This window comes from Panicum hallii, chromosome 8 (assembly GCF_002211085.1).
Source record: "Panicum hallii strain FIL2 chromosome 8, PHallii_v3.1, whole genome shotgun sequence".
NCBI classification, from domain to species: Eukaryota; Viridiplantae; Streptophyta; class Magnoliopsida; order Poales; family Poaceae; genus Panicum; species Panicum hallii.
The window spans coordinates 9205877-9223706 of NC_038049.1; the positions used below are offsets into that span (position 1 = coordinate 9205877).

Consider the following 17830-nt stretch of genomic DNA (forward strand, 5'->3'; position numbering starts at 1 on the left):
CTTGTTCCCATATGCCCGAGTCAAACTGATCTTCTCTAGCCACATTTACATTGCATGACCTGATTCATCGACCAAACTGTAGTTGCGTTAATGCAGACTGAAAGGTCCCAGTACAAGGTGTATCTATCTCTTCACCTAAAAATTGCAAACCAAATTTATAATCTACTCATGTACATAAAAATTCAGAAAGTTATATTATTGTAAAAAGGCGTTCAGTACCTTGGTTGGGTAAAAGTTTTTGTGTACAACATTCAATAGCTTTCAATATCTTTTCATGTCTGGCCGTATCCGCCATTTCAAGATATCTTCTTTTCTCCTTCTCTCTTTTCAACTCTTTCGGAGTAATCTCATCATCAAAGCCGATTCCACGCCGTGATACCCTGGAAGGGCATCCCTCACTTCACCGAGCAGAACCCCTCTTTCTTGATTCCACGCCGACATTTGTCCTACTCTGGTTGGTTCTTCAGGCTCCTAACCGAAGCCAAGGAGCAGAACAATCTCAAGAGAAAGAGCTCTGTTTCCGTTCCCCCCGATACAGCAGTACCAAATGGTGTGATACAAATACCATCTGTTGTATCTACATAAACAAAGGAATACACAACTGTAAAACATTTAAGATTTAATAACATATTTTTGTGATAACCTAAAAAGCATTTAAGGGGTAAAGACCTTTGTTAGAGGCAACAATTGCATCAGTACCACCAATATTGCTACTTCTATTCGCTCGTTTCATAGCATTCCTCTCAGCCTTTTGCTCATCCGTCATCATATGGTACCATTTGCTCGATCTTTTTCCTTTCTGTGCTCTATCCGTGACAATCCTGATAGATAAGACAATACCAATATTAGTGAGTGAACAAGAAATTAAACAGGTCAAACAGGTCAAACAGTCTTAACGCTGAAAATATACCCGTTGCTGATTCATTGCTCACAATATCCATGAATGTGCTTTCAAAACAATCGCTGCGATGCAGCCAACTATCATCAAAATCGTCTGTTGTTGCTCCATTGCTCACAACCTCGTGCTGACCCATGATGTCATTTTCAGTATTAGTTTGGTCGGGTAAGGACGTCGCAGCTGCAATGAAGGCATTTGTGTGAGCGGCTTCAAAATCTGACATATTAACGATTTCATTGAAAGGCCAATATACCTGTTGGTTTTATAATGATATTAGTCATCTCATGTTGTCTCATGTTCTCATTTTCTGCATTTGTTTGGTCGAGGGAGGACGTCACACATACAGTAAAGGCAAGCATTTCTGTCAGCATCATTAATATCTGGTATATTTACGATTTTATTGAGAGGCCAATATACCTGATGGTCCTACACTGATGTTAGTAGCTGATCTATCAGCCTTTTTCCGATGGTAGGCTTCCCTCCTCTTAGCATTAAGCTCTGCTTTTTTTCAGCTGGCAAGTTTGCATACTTCTCCCTTACCTTCTGCCGTTTAAGTTCCCTCTGATCAGTACCTACACAAGTGGACGATGCTTATCTACACAGCAAGTGGAACCATCATTATAAATCCAATTCAAGGCAAAAGAGTACCATGATTGTTCTCGTCGTTATTAAATCCTTCACGATTTGGTCGCTTACGACGGTTGCATGTATTTGTGATGTATCCAAGTGGTTGACGACCATCCATTGCACGGGACCCTACAATGAAATCGTATCAATACAAAAATGACTAAATGGCACATAAAAGCTTTGGAATAAACAGAGAGCTTCCTAGCTAGGTCACGATGTAAGCAGAAATATATTCACCATACAGGTAAACAACTGATGAAGAACAGGAAGAAGGCGATCGAGGGAGAAAAAATATCTCCTTCAATAAGTCGATGGCTTCAGTCCTTCTGTTGTTGCATTCGCCACGTCCTGCGGCGTGGCTGGCCTGATCGATGAGGGCAAGCTGCTCGGCGGCAAAAAACTGACACATCGGTGAGGAGGCCAGGGCAAATCAATCTATACACAAAATGTTGTCGCCATGAATCATCAGTCTCACCTGGCAGCTGTGCTGATTAATTAAGCTAGACGGCCTTCCTTTGCATCTGTATCCTTGCCGACGACGTCGAAGAACTACGCCTGGACCCTGCGCGCCGTAATCTTTTAGGCAATCATGGAGAGGGAATGCGAGGCCAGATGGTCGACGTGCCGGTGGTGAGGTGGCCCTCACTTGCATCTGTATCCTTGCCGACAACGTCGAAGAACTACGCCTGGGCCCTGCGCGGCATAATCTTTCAGGCATTCATGGAGAGGGAATGCGACCACAGATGGTCGACGTGCCAGCAGCGGCGGAAGGTGATGAGAATATCACACCTTTGGATACAAACAACACTCCTCATACGGATTTGCAAGGATCAATCACTAGAGCTCGTGCATGTCGCTTACCTAGAGGTGAGCTCGTTCCTATGTACGTTTAGTAATTATGAGAATGGCATGCTATCTAATGATGTTATTGTACATAGGAATATTGGAGAGGACCAGGAAGTAATTGAAGCAAGACTTGGAGGAGGCAAAGATCAGATGGGGTCCAAGTCAAGTCGGAGTCCCTCTACATCCCGAGTTCGAGTTTGCCTTGGAGTCCAGGAGCAGCGTGCATTAAAGTCGACGTTCATTCAGGTCGAATAGGGAGTCCAAAATTGACGTTCTACATATGTTTGGAAAGCTAAGCAGATAAGCTTTCCAATGGCATTGGTCCCAGTTTATTATCATATAAGAGTCATTGGGAATTGTCGAAACAAGTGGATATCCAGAATCTGTAAGGGTGCTGCACCGCCATCTTTTGGGCCGTTGGCACGTGTATCGTGTTGGAGCCCGTTAGGGGTGCGTCCAGGGGGCTTGCACGTCCCGAAACCTTTATAATCAGTAGCCATTTGTGAGACCCCAACTTTATGAGCTTAATCATTCATCTACAATTATTTGTTGTGTTCTTTCTGGTTCTTGCTTGTGTTCTTTGATTTGCAAGCAAAGATTAGCTTTCGTAGCAAGGTCAAGGTCAACCGGGCAGCGCATGGTAGATAACCAAGAGACGATGTGGTGCTTCGATTGCGGGCTCGGGTCTTGTTGATCGGAAGCCGGATCGCTTGTGTCGGGTTGTCGACGAATCGATAGTTATCCTCCTGACGGAAGATCGGGCACCCTCGCATTTCCATCAGAAGGCATCACTGGTGGCGTTGATCTGATTGATCAATATGGAAACGGCGATAAATTCTTACCTGGCAGCGTGCAGACAGAGAACGGCGGCGGAAGGCATCACAGGCAGCTTAGGCAAGGATGCAGCTCGAGCTGTCCCTGCGCGCCGCGGCCGGTCTAGCCCTCTTCTTCGACGACCTCCCCTTGCTGGCCGCGTTGGACGCTAGCGCTCGGCCCCGACGTCAACCGCGTCACCTCGGGGGACATCCTTGCCGACGTGCTCACTGACCTCCGCCTCGCGCTCGTCCTGCCCGCGCTGTCCCCGTGCGCCGCCGACGGTCTAGCCCTCTTCTTCAACGACCTCCTCATGCTGGCCTAGGCCGCACAAGGAAGATTTTGAAAGTTTGGAAGATGAGACCGCGGCATGCAAAAGGAAAGCGGCACAAGGAAAGCTTTGGAATTTTTGAAGCAAATTTGGAAATGTTAATCAGCGCATGGATGGAAAGACAACCAACGCATGGGAATTAATGGACGCACAAATTATGGAAACAAATATACGCCTGATGTAACACTAAATTTGAAGTCATGGGTGGGTACAAGGGGTGGGTATATGAAAGGGCTTGTTGTAAAAAGTATTAGTTTTTGGCAGAAATATTTTCTTTCTATCAATTCCGTGGGTCTACGCTCCTTTAGTCAAACCTTTTGGTATGTCAAGTGGGACCTCTATGAGAAGTACGGTGGGCCTAATCTTGGTGAGAAAGTGTTTCAATTGTTTCAACTTTTATAGTATAGATTAGATGCGCATGTCACATACTTAACTTGATTGCACGAGATGGGCTAGCTGTTATTTCAAAATTACTTGACAAAATTAAAGCATTGGCACTAACTGTGAAGGGCTCTCCTTTGCAATGGGAGGAGCTCATGAAACCTGCTGCTTGAGTGTGAGCTGGATAAATTAAAAGGCATTTAACTTAATGTTTCAACAAGGTGGAACCCCACGTATTTGATGCTAAGGGATGTGTTGCACTAAAAGCCTGCTTTCATTCAGCTCAAGACATCGAACCGCTAAGATTTCTCCTTCAGAGAGTGAATGGGCCATGGCTGTCAGAGTGTTTCAGTGCTTGAAGAAATTTTATGATCTTACTGAATTGCTTTCTAGTACCTCATCCTATTGCCAAACTATTCAATAGAGGTTTTTGTGAGATAAAGGAGCTGCTGGATAAATGGTGTGTTAGTGCAGATTTGACTATTAGGGTCCATTTGGATGTCGATATTGAAGGGTTTGGCATTGAATTGGATTGAATACCAAATCAGACTAGCTTTGGAAAATGAGTAGTAATACCAAAGCCATTTTTTGGATGTAGATGAAATTTATATATGGAATTCAACTAGAGGCGAATACCGATTCATGTTTGGATGTGCATGCTATGGAATTGGAATCGGCTCGCAACAATCGCCCGCTATCGTCTCCTCTTCTTCCCCCTCGCGAAGCACCGAGCCAACGGGATACGAGTGGAGGGAGGGGCGGAGGAGCGCAGGGAGCCGTGCGGTGGTGCAAGGGGCCGACGCGGTGGAGCAGGGAGCCGGCGCTGCAGAGGTGGGCCATGGAGAGCAGCATCTAGCTTGGTGGCTCAAGAGAGCGTTGCCGGGGAGGAGGAAGGAGGCGCTGGTGCTGAGGAAGAACAGAAAGAAGGGTATGCCAACCGCTACCGCCGCCGCCACCGCCGTATGAGCCCTAGCAAGAAGGGAGCCGCAGCAAGATCCGTGCAGAGAGGGAGGGAGAGGGGAGTGAGGAGAGGAGAGGGAGACCGAGCCGCCATGGCTACAGACGAGGAGAGGGAGAGGGGAGCCGGGGAGGAAGAGGGAGCCGGGGAGGAGGGAGGAAGAGGGAGCTGGAGCGGGGAGGAAGAGCGATTTCACCAATACGGAGGTGGAGGCTTCAGCATTGTGGGAGGTGTTGCGGTAGTACCCCGAATGCCGTTTCGTATTGGAACAAGTTTCCAATACCAATTCCAAAACCACCCAAACAGCTGATATTAGTTACTCTCAATTTCAGTTCCAAATTGTGAATTTCAATGTCTACATCCAAACGGCTTGTTAGGCAAATGGCAATTTCTATGAGTGAAAAGTTTGAGAAATATTGGAGCTGTTCTAGTATGAGTCTTGTTGTTGCATGCTTCCTTGATCCAAGGTATAAGAAGAAACTTGTTGAATACTACATGAGAAAATTCTATGGTGACTATTATCAGATTTGGCTTGATGATTTTGTTAGCATTTTGAGGAACTTGTATCAGTTTTATGCTAACTCTCAACCTGCTTCTTCAAGATGTCAATGCAAATGAACATGTCAGCCTAAAAGATCCTTTTGTTTTTTCAGATTTTAAATAGATTCCTTCAATTGTGGCTGATCTGAAACCTCAAGAGACCATCCTTGCCAGTCCTAGTGACCCTATGGATAATGAGGTATTTGGTTACTGTACATAACCATTTTTCTACATAACCATTTTTGCAATAACTTGAGAACAATAACATAGTCTTATATGTGCAACTAATCATGAACATATGTGTTCAAAATGTAGGATCCAGAAGCAGAAAGTGATCCAGATGTAATGAATGAAGATGGTGAGATGTGAAAGAAATCTGATGCTACTTTAATGCCATGTTGATTGGTGAACTGTGGAGAATATAGGCAAACGCAGTATTAAATTGCGTATGAAATAAATTATGATGAACATAGGAACTAGCATGCATAGATCTAACATACTAGACAGTATAAACAGCATAGGTAGGATTTCACGATACATGCTTAAGAGACGTACCAGATCACAGATTATGTACTAAGACTTGGCTGGAGGATTGATGATGACGAACCGCCACTGCTGGAGACGATGAAGGCTGTTGGCCCGTGAGGTGACAGAGTTGGGTGGAAGACGTGCCGTCGTGAAGACCTTGAGCAGTCTTGTAAAGCGCTTTCCAAAAATCTTATTTGCTCTCTCCCGGTGCAGGATTCCAAAGGTGAAGGGTTCCAGAGACCTGCTCTCCCGTTCGCCGGTGCACGCTGGCGCTCGGAAGGAAGAAGGCTACGGTGGCGGCGCAATAGTGAGAAGAGGCAAAATCCTAGCTCATTTAGATCTGTCTTCTGGTGGAGGCCAATGGGTCATATATATAGGGAAGTCAACTGACCTCGCGTCACATTCTAAACCGATTAGGTTTAGGGTTCCATATCTCGCAGACTTAGAGCCCAAGTCACCAAAAATAGAAACTGCAAAAGGAAACCGCACCCCCGCAAGGCGAGGGGCTGGATTTCGGCGGACCATTCACGCAGGTGCCATGCGCCCGCGCCCTTTGCCCCCCGTGCCCGTGCCCGTGCCCGTGCTCGAGCCGAGCCCGGCGAGGCGAGGAGTGGCGTGCGCGCGCGTGTGGTGTTTCTCTTCTCTACCCTATCACATAGCTTGGAGGGGTGGAGACAATCTCCATATTTATGTTGGCGATCCCACTCCTCCACTAGCAAGGTAGGACTAAGGTTCGCACCATTTCCTCTTGCACACATGGGCCTTTGAGATTTATAGGAATTCTGAAATTTCCAATGGGCCAAGCCCATTAACTCCAGCAATCCCCCACCAGATCTCAAATGCCCGTTTAAAACTGTTTGATATACTAGTGTTTCAGCGGAGACTGTTAAGTTGAGCTTCAAACTAGAGCTTCAAGCTACACTTATTCACAACTTGACAATGGACTATGCCTTGAATTGCTAGTTTCCTGCGAACAAGTTTTACTCAAAGTTATAACCAGTACATGGCTGCCAATAGCCTACCCTGCGGGTGGAGCATATACGTCGTACTCACTGGTTTTTTCATAAGCTTGCTATAGATCACCCAAGTCTCATAGACTGTGACGTTTAATAGTCGGGCTCATATAAGTGTGTTCTTTCAAGAATACTCTGCACGACCACATCTCTGCTTATCAAAGCCAATAGAAAGACATTAAGGCGTATAGCCAACCTGCCTTACATCATTTAAGAGTATTGCATCTTCACTTAGAGAGGGTTAAAAAGGTTACTCTTCTCACTAAACCAACAGCTTATTTTTTCTGAGTCCTAATTCACGGGATCTCCGGTCATATAGGTTGGGTTAGTACTATGGCAATCTATATGGGTCTCGTACCCATCATATGGCAACCTATATGGTTGCTTCCGAGTCTGCATTTAGTGGTGCTGATCGAGTCATTGATTCTTATTGTAATTGTCTTGACACTGAGATGGTGCAAGCACTAATCTGCACCAAAGATTGGATAAAGGCTGCAAGAAAAGGTACTAAAATCTTCTATTTAATTAGAATGTTCCAAATATATGTAATGTACTAATTTATATGTACTGATCTCCTTTTGTTTTTTCAGATTTTAAATATATTCCTTCAATTGTGGCTGATCTGAAACCTCAAGAGACCATTCCTGTAAGTCCTAGTGATCCTATGGATAATGAAGTATTTGGTTACTGTACATAACCATTTTTCTACATAACCATTTTTGCAATAACTTGAGAACAATAACATAGTCTTATATGTGCAACTAATCATGAACATATGTGTTCAAATGTAGGATCCAGAAGTAGAAAGTGATCCAGATGTAATGAATAAAATGGTGAGATGTGAAAGAAATCTGATGCTACTTTAATGCCATGTTGATTAGTGAACTACTTCAGAACTTGTGCTTTGTGGACTACTCTTGTACTGTACTAGTTGTGGACCTATTGTTTGTTGTTTGATCACGTGGAATTGTGGACAATGAACTTGTTTGTCTAATTAATTCTCTTGTGGACTGTGCTTAGTGATGAACTGTTGATGGATTAATGACTCGTGTGCTTGCGTAGCTATATCACCGTGTGCCATGTGCTGATGTAGGCTGTGGCTGTGGTGCTGCCATGCTGGGATACAGGCCTGCGCTGCTAGCCGCTGCCCGCTGCCCACTGCGGCTTAAGTTCCCGATAACCGTTGCATTTCCATTTGTATTTATCCATTATCGTATAACCGGCTATCCCTCTCTCGCTCCCGCTCCCGCTCCCGCTTTCGGTCAGAAAATGTAGAAAATGTAGTAACATGAACAGGAGGGGGTGTTTCCCGTCCGTTCCCTTCTATTTTCAACCATACTCGCAAACTCCGCATAGCATGCTCTTGTAAATATTCTTCCCTCTCTTGCTGAAAAACGTTCTTAGGTACTATCGTAAAAAAAAAGATTACGGATTTTGAAACTGCAATAACTACCAGGATATGCTTCAGGTGGCAACACATCCCATTTTTTGGCCATGAAGCGCATACAACAATCTATCTACAGTAGGCATCTTGGCCGTTCCAGCAGTCAACCATTGTACAACACACGCAGGGCACCTCACATCAGTAGACAATGTGTGCACGCGCCTCGTGGCTCAGCTGCAGCCGCATGCTGAGTTGATTGGTTTCTCCGGTCCCGCGTTGAATCTCACAGCTGTGCCCCCAACAGAGGAAGAAACCCAAAAATTGATTGATTAATCTGGTCGGAGTTGCGGCTACTACTAATTAAATCCGATGCAATTAAATTACTCGTCGAGGTCGCAAGTCAACACGAAAGTGTGTACGAACATGGGAGATCCCCAAAACTGCTTGGACCACATTTTTCAGGCAAAATATTACTCTGACCACGCTCGATCGGGGCCGATGGTGACGCCTCGAGCTAGCTCGAGTGGCGTCACTTTAGCTTCCGCCCAATCTAGTGACGTATGGCGAAATTTTTTATGCTAGCATGTCGGTAACAGACAGTGACACTGAGGAATTTTAATCCACGGCTTTAGTTCTTGTCGCCACCTAATCACCTCTTAGCTACTGACACGCATAAAGCGAGAATTTTTAGTCCACATGTTGCACAGTAGGGAGAACAATTAATATGGTTACTGTAGTGGGTTGGTTTATATTAGGTCTAACTAGCTAGGAGGCTTTTTGAGCTTCAACTAGTGTGCCTAATCATATCGTGTTTGGTTGTAATTGGAAATAGTAATTGTATACAGATGACGTGTATGTCTAAGCGCTTACTCATACTATATAGAAATACTATATAGAAATATTTTATAGAAGCATCATGTTCTTCTAGGGTGAACAAGAAGTTTCACTGTACCATAAAACCGAGCGCCATATGTAGCATGTGGGCGGTACACGAAATTCGGTTTCCAGACGCGGTCGGCATGGCCAACTGTCTATGGGAATCGCAACGACGCCCAAAAATAGACCATGTTTTAGTTCACCCCTAAAATAAGATTTTGCATCCTACAAGCCACCCCTAAATTTAACTTTTTGGGACAACACCGGCCCCTAAAAAACGTACCCTCGCCTATAACACATTATCTTCTTCTTCCCCAAGCATAATAGCTCGATTCCAACCCCCAAAAAAGAGGATTGTTGTTGAAAATCTAAAAAGGAAAAGGAGAAGGGGAATGTTTTGCTCTTCATTTTCTTGGAGTTGGAGGCTATACGAGGTACGTCTATGCTAATCCTATGTCTATTTTAAATTTGCAAGTTTGTTTCATAGATCAAGGCTCAATTAGGATTTGGTTAGCATATCTAGCTTATGTTGTGGGTAGATCATTTGGACTTTACTTTGGTCCAAAATTTAACTTGTCGGTGTTTCGATCACCGGCTAGTAATTTAGCGCCGCGCTTCTTCGTAGCTCGATGGCTAACAGTCAAAGACAAGGGTTTGGACTGGTTCGGATAACAGCTCGTATGGATGGTGCGCTTCGTGTTCCTTAAGTTTGAGTGCTGGTGCTTATAACAGGGTGCTTGTAAGCAGTGTGCGTGTGTCGGTTGAAAGTGTTCAGAGAAAGAGAGAGAGAGAAGGTCCGGCTCGGCCTTATATAGTCCGGTGGGTTGGGCTACAATGCGTGAGAAGGGGTGGCTCATCCCGGGGTTGACATCCCGGCGAGGAGGTTGGCAGCCCTACACGTGTCCCATCCGGGGCCCTCGGTTGGTTGCGCGTCCTCGCGTCCTAAAGCCAAGTCCTGTTCTCTTGTTCTATGGTGCCGCCTGACGTGGCCTCGGTCTTGTCCACCATGCCCGTGGCAGGGCACGGCATCGTCGTACTTGAGTCACGCCCACCCCCGGTCCATCGGGAGCGGCCCTCTCTTTCATTAACAGGATCGACCTCCTCGCGGGGGTCGGGGGTTGGGCTCCCCATCCCTGGTCACGATCATACGCAGTGGGGCCCACTAACTCGGCGCGCCCGCCTCACCCTACGCCGATGGTGGAGGGTGACCGGGTACAGCCCATCCCGTCAATTTGACGAGGGTGGTGCAGCCGGCGTGCCAGCGGATCCACGGCGTCATGATGGCCCGGCTAACCGGGAATCCTCCCGCTGATCCTTCGCTCCGCAAGCGGCGCCCCCGCTCCGGCTGACGGGCGAGGGGCGTGCATGCACATCACATCGGGAGGAGCATTTAGTGCGTCCCCACGCCTTCTCCGAGGGTCGAGGGTCGGGCGTAGTTGCTAGGTTGGCGCTGGCTCCCCAACCCCGCAGAACTTGTCATGGGTTGGGAAGGCGGCGCGTGCTTAGGGATCGCCCATCGGGCCTCCGGGCTGCCACTTTGCCTGATGGGCTGCTGGTGGTCGTACTCCTATCTTAGCGGGGCGATCTGCATGGCAAGGACCGGCTGACTCCTTCTTAGACCCTTAAAGGCTTTTCTTTTTTGGTACCATGGTAGTTGAACCCAGCATAACTAAACTTTCTTTAGTTGAGTAGGAGCTTAAGATTCTTCTATTGTTTAAGCTCCATTTTAAACTTTTTAGACTATAATTTGTCATTCATGTATGAGGCATTTTCTAGTACCATGAATGGAGAGAATTTTTTTTCTAGATCTATATGACTAATTTAGTCTAGATGTACTAATGTTATTTTTTGCCTAGATTCTACACATACCAACATCTATTTTCCCCAACTTATACTTTAAGAGTTTCTAAATTATAATACTTTAAAAAGCTTTTGTACCCATTATTGAAGTGGAGGTGAAGGTTGTGATTCAATTAACTTTTCTCTTTTGGTTAAAAGATGAATAGGGTGATTTATTTGGATGGTAGAGATGTCGTTGAGCACCATATACATTTAAGCTTGAATCTAGAATTCTAGATAATACTACATCAGTTCTTAAATATATGACAACATTGATTTTTTTCCGTTCATTTGAGTTTTCACCTTTTCTATAAATATTTATGCAAATCCATAAATCTACAAGTCAAACATAAAGTACATTTGATGACTATTCTAGTGGTACTTATTTTACTTTACTGAACTAATTGAGTAAGTAAATATTGTTGGTCAAACATTGAGAAAAAGTCAATGGTGTCATATAGTTCAGAATGAGGGGAGTACTATGTTTATTTTATTTTACCTCTAGTGTAAATTATACTAATTTTATAGACCTTAATTTTCCCCAACCTAATTTTTATGGACCCTAATAATACTATGTGTTGGCATTTATCTATAGTTTCTTCATCCATAAAGTGAGCATTTCTAAAATTTTAAGATCAAATTAAGGAGGAAGGAAAATAATTGTGATGCCCCTAAATCAATCCCCAAAATTACAGAGATGCAATTAATTAATATCTGCCTTTCAGTTAACAGATCATTAAAATTGAACTAATTATGAGAGGGAGGGGAACAGCTAGATTATATGCAAGAAAGGATTACATTTATGGATAAATAAGAATGCTTGTAGATGGTGGGAGCAGTCTTTGGCTCAAGATGTAATAATTAAATTTACTACTCCCTCTATTCTAAAATATAGCTAGTCTTAGATTTCTCCTAAATAAAAAAAATTAGCTTTGACCATGCAATATCATTAAAAATAATAAGCTTGATTATACAGTGTGAGGGTGGGAAACGAACCGGCCTCGTACTTTTAGAAAACTCCACGTATCTATTTTCCCTCCTTTTATTATTAAAACTTACATGCGTTGTTGCATCAGAGCATAAGTTCCGTGAGTATGAGGTTTCACATGTTCATTATGAAAAATCCCCTTAACATTATGTTTGTGTTATCAACCAAAGTATGTGCGATAGTTCTTGGCTCTTTCCAAACCACCGTTAGGCTTACTTTTGTGCGAAACACAAGACAAACAAAAACGCTCACATATACGCGTGCACATTAGTCCTCATGAATACACGCAAGCAACGCTATCACTGTAAGTATCTCAGAGAGATTAAGCCGGCAGATACTTGAAGTGTGTATTGGTAGAGTCGGTTCCGGAAATGACCGACAGCTAAACCTAGTCGAAGTGTGTATCACGTGTCGTGATCAGATGTGGCCTAGCACACAATGACTCAAGATTTATACTGGTTCAGGCAATCGTGCCCTACGTCCAGTCGGGGTCAGTCAGATGTATTGCTTGAGCCCAGATGCTCGTCAGAGTTGAGGAGTTACAAGCTTTCGAGCGAAAGTTGTGAGATTTGAGAGTCTATGATTCAGATGATTTCCTAGGCGGATGACCCTTCCTTTTATAGTCCAAGAGGGTCTCTATTATAGGGGAACTAAGGGTGTAAGGATAGAAAGAGAGGATTCCCGACCCCGCCGATCGGGGTCGTCAGCTTCGTCAGTCGGGTCCACCCTTCCCATCAGTTGGAGTCTTCCAGTGACCATCCTCCAAGTCCTACGTCGTGGGGTAGGTGTCTTGTCTTGTCCTTGCAGCATCATGCTCCATCAATCGGTGGCGACGGGGCGTCCAGGCCGTATCATGATGACGTTACGCCCCATCCCTTCGTGAGGATGGGTAGGTAGAATAGTGGCGTCCTGCTGCCACAGCAGAGGGGATTGCAATCCTTGTGGAGGGAGTGGTTGGCCGTGTACGATAAGTTAACCCCGAGGCTCATTCTTATCCTCCGCACCTACTCCTGGGACCCGCTGGTAAGCCAGGCCTAGCCTCCTAACCAGCCTGCCGGTCGGGGAGGCGGGCACGTGTAAGGCGGAGCCCAATCGGAGTCCTTGGTTGGAGCACCGTTCCCACAGTTGGGGATATGGGCTTTGGTCATCCCGACCGAGTTGTCGGTCAAGGTTGTAGGCTGAGGCGGCCCAGATGAAGTTGTCCCCTCGTACAGATGGGCTCTTGTTTCAGACGCGGCTTTGGACTAGTCAAGGAGAAGTGCCCGCTAGGGTCCTGGGTCCCTGGACCCATCAGGTAGACACGTCAAACGAAATCCAAAACCCAAACCTAGATCAGCAGATTCCTTAGAAAAATCTTTACTAGGTGAGCTACCTTTAGTTCGCCATCATCAATCTTTCTTGCATCCACTTCCTAGCCATTATGGTGATAAGCAGCGCACCTTCTAATTCCATCTCTCTCGGAACAGATACCATATATTGGCCGGTCAAACGCAGTTCATGACCACGAAAAGGCCTGGGAAATAGGAACACTCTTGCGCCCTCGCACAATTTCGGCGGCCGTACGGGCACTACTGGCGGCCTCCTCTCGCGTCGCCATGCCGCGTCGCGAGTAGCAGCGGCGCGGCCTGCAGCACGAGCGGGGGTTATATGGTTAAGGCGCCGGGCCCACACTCTCCCGTCGCGCGGGTCCCACGGCTACCCCCGCCGCCTGGCCCGCAAGGATCGCGCACGACCGCAACGTGGAGCCACGGAAAGGCCCCTACCGACCACTCGAGAATTTTCGCACATGGGTCCCTAACGTATCCGCGATTTCTTTCCTTTTCTTTTTTGGAGCCAGGCCAGCATCTTGTACGGTCTCACCTTGTCGCCGGGCTAGTTTGGTGTGGCCGGAGGCAGTGACTAGTCAGGAGAACATTCTGATCACTTCTTTTCCCTTTCGGAAAGGATTTTTCGCGTAATGGATAGACGTAAGCTGTTGGGGTTAGCAGTGCATGGTCCTTAAGAAATACTATCGCTTACACGGTTTCATGGAGATTGGATAGAAGCTATTCGAAAGCAACCAAAAGTTGTGATACAAGTATGACATGGGACACTTTATTCTATGGGTATGGCCAACAGCCCAATACTTTTATATCTTACTCATGTGCTATAGATTCCTAATATCACTCACAAAAAAGGAAGTATATATGAATCATCTATTATTTTTTTGCATTTGTTCCAATATTCGTACTTTCGTATGCATAAGTCTAAATTTTATAGACCCTACTACTTTGGACATAACATGCATAAGGGGAATGCATGGTGTGCTAAGAGCCATAATCTCTTCCGAAGATGATTGGGTACTATCTCCGCACAACGTGTCAGGGATGAGAATTTATCATTTAGGATATATAACAATCATAACATAACCCGTATGAAATGAGGCAGGTGGGTGCTTGTTAGCTCGCATCCCGTAGCGCTCCTTCGTATCCATTCGCAAATCAGGAAAAAAACCTATAAAAGAGCAAATTCTGAAAGAGATGTGCATCTCAGTTGCTAGGTTTTTATTCTTTAAAGTATGTAATATATTTAGCCATGTTAGATGTTTGAGGAAACAATCGTGAATGTTATTTCTTTAAAATGGCCAGAGTTTATGGACCCGAATGCAAAAGTTGAAGAAAAAGGTTTAATTAGTGAAAGGGAAAGGAGCCATCAGTTCCACGCTGCCCCCGCGCTAGTCAAATCCCGCGCGCAACGTGCAATTTGTGCTGCGTTCCCTCTCGCTTTCCAATTAGCCAACACGTCTCGCGAGAAAACAGACGCAGCCGCGTCGGTTTCCCCATCCTCACCCTCCCCATATATAAGCTCGAGAACCCCCACCTAGCTCACCTCCAAGTGCCAAGCTCCGAGCTCCCTCTCCTCTTCCACTCTTCTCTGAGCTCGCAACAACTAAATAAACCGTGCGATCGCAGCGGCGCAGCGCCTGATTGATCAGAAATGGCGGTACACCTCCCAATGTCTCAACCTTCTCCCGGGCTCTGCGCCAAGCCGCCGCTCCAGCAGCGCGGCAGCGCATCGACCACCGCGGCCGTGGCGGCGGTGGCCACGCCACCCTCCACGTTCGCGCCGCAGACCACGCGGCTGTCCGCGCCGTCCATCGCGGTGAACGTTAGGCACACCGCGCCGGTCGTCGTCTTGCCCGAGAGGGCGGCGAAGAAGAAGAGTGGCGAGACTTTGGCGGGCATGTGGCGGGAGATCCAGGGCAGCCACGACTGGGCCGGGCTGGTGGAGCCGCTGCACCCGCTCCTCCGCGCCGAGATCGTCCGGTACGGCGAGCTCGTGGCGGCCACGTACAAGGCGTTCGACCTCGACGCCGGCTCCAAGCGGTACCTCAACTGCAAGTACGGCAAGGCCCGGATGCTCGAGGCGGTCGGCATGGCCGGCGCCGGCTATGCCGTCACGAGGTACATCTACGCGGCGCCGGACATCGCCCTCCCCGGAGCGGCGGGGCCGTGCCCGAGCCGGTGGATCGGATATGTGGCGGTCGCGTCCGACGACGCGGCGCGGCAGCTCGGACGCCGCGACATCGTCGTGTCGTTCCGGGGCACGGTCACCGGGTCGGAGTGGGTGGCCAACATGATGAGCTCCCTCGAGCCGGCGAGGTTTGACCCGGCGGACGCCCGCCCGGACGTCAAGGTCGAGTCGGGGTTCCTCTCCGTCTACACCTCTGACGACGCCACCTGCAGGTTCACCTGCGGGAGCTGCCGGAACCAGCTCCTCTCGGAGGTGACAAGGCTCATCAACAAATACAAGCACGAGGAGATCAGCATCACCCTGGCCGGCCACAGCATGGGCAGCTCCCTCGCCCTCCTGCTCGGCTACGACCTCGCCGAGCTCGGCCTCAACCGTGTCGGCAACGGCAACACCGTGCCGATCACCGTCTACTCCTTCGCCGGCCCGAGGGTCGGCAACACGGGGTTCAAGAACCGGTGCGACGAGCTCGGCGTGAAGGTGCTAAGGGTGGTGAACGTCAATGATCCTATCACCAAGTTGCCCGGCATTTTCTTGAACGAGAATTCTAGGGTTTTGGGAGGCAGGTTGGAGCTTCCATGGAGCTGTGCGTGCTACGCGCATGTCGGCGTCGAGCTTGCCCTGGACTTCTTCAAAGCAAGAGATCCTGCTTGTGTGCATGACCTGGAGGCCTACTTAGGGTTGCTCAAGTGCCCTAAGATTGCAAAGGTGAAAAAGGACGGGGAGGATCTTATAAGCAAGGCCAAGAAGTTTGTGCTTCAACAAAATTTTGATACTTGGAGGTGGCGAATGGCTGCAATCCAAGTGGGTGAGTTGGTACAAGCCATGGGGATGTAGATTGATACAAGGGTTCATTTTCATTCCCATGATTTTTGAGGGATATGAAACTTAGATACCCTTGTAAATTCATTCTTTTTGTCAGAAAATGAGATAGGGAAGAGAGGAAATTAGACAAAAGACCGGTTATTGTACATGAAAGATAATAGAAGATTCAAGAGATACTGATATTATTAGTTAATATATACACTCTGTCATAAATACTATTTTGTTACAAAAAGAATGTCTAACTTCTATTTTGATGCCACACATTGTTTAAGCACTAAGAATGCAAATGTACAATGTTATTTTAGGTTCTGACATTCATATTCTCTAAACACAATAGGTTTGCTTCAAATTTATAAGGTCTGTAACATCAGAGAGCTAGTGCAGCAAATCTAGCATACCTAAAGTTAAGTGGATTTCACTATTTTGAATAGAGTTACAATAGGAAAATCATCTGTGGCTCGAGTCCAACTTGAAGTTTTGCATAGATAGGGAAGGAAGAAGGAATAAATATTTATGAGATTAATATGATGTCAAATTTATCTACCTAAGAGCTTGGGGTTTTGTCCATGAGGAAGGCTTGAACATGATTTTCTGGATGAATAATGCATACTCCAGAACTCTTTTAACAACCTCATTATCTTAGTTGGAGTTAGCTTCAGTATTTGTGCTGATTTCACCTTAATTTCAGCTACAGATAATGATATTAAAGAAAATGATGTTTGAAGTGTTTGATAAAATGATTGAAGTTTTTTTTTAAAAAAAAGGAAATAGTTTCTGGCCTCTACGTAAACGATTGCAGTTAGAAGTGACCTCAGTTCATCAAAGAAACATATTAATGTACGACATATGGGTACACAGCTTGATCAAGTAATCATATCATGCGAGACACAAACAAGAAGATTTGAGTTTTTTTAATTACGATTCCATTTTCAACACCATTTTCAAACTTCAATAAATGCTTTCTGCAATTATGTGGCGAGATATTCCCATCAACAGTTCATTCAAGAGTTCCACCTGGATTAAAATGCACTTGTATTAGTACTGTGATATTTAATAGGATATAGGTAGCGGTAAACAATATAGAATACATGGTCTTGTTGAACCATTCCACAGAGCATCAAGTCTATGTCTATCATCACGTTTCCTCGTTTTTCCTTATAAATTTTCCATGCTCTGACCTTGGTGTTACGGTATTAACAAAATTTCTTTCGTCAGCCATATCAAGCTCAACCATTGAATTCTGCAAATCATTTTCATACAATAATTAATTCTTCCAAGTCATTGAATTATGAACCTAGAATCCTAGATTACAATGTAATTATTCTCAGATGAACTCCGCATAAAACTGCGTATATAGAAGATTCTAGCACTATTGTCCCTTTGATGTACTTTTGTCTACCTGGTGCAACTCATATCCTTCTTGAGATACTGTTAATCCTTACCATTGGTTTTTGAGACGTGGAGATGATAGTT

General features: G+C 45.9%; 1 protein-coding gene across 1 annotated transcript; it reads left to right on the forward strand.

Moving 5' to 3' along the window:
* The first annotated feature begins 14914 nt into the window (after nt 1-14914).
* Nucleotides 14915-16505, forward strand: LOC112903274 (phospholipase A1 EG1, chloroplastic/mitochondrial-like). Its single transcript, XM_025972509.1, has one exon. The coding sequence runs from the start codon at nt 14999-15001 to the stop codon at nt 16367-16369; it is 1371 nt and encodes a 456-aa protein (XP_025828294.1). The 5' UTR covers nt 14915-14998; the 3' UTR covers nt 16370-16505.
* The last annotated feature ends 1325 nt before the right edge of the window (nt 16506-17830 follow it).

Excerpts from the sequence above, each read along its gene's own strand:
- LOC112903274 (XM_025972509.1), top strand. The coding sequence starts at position 14,999 with ATGGCGGTACACCTCCCAATGTCTCAACCTTCTCCCGGGCTCTGCGCC.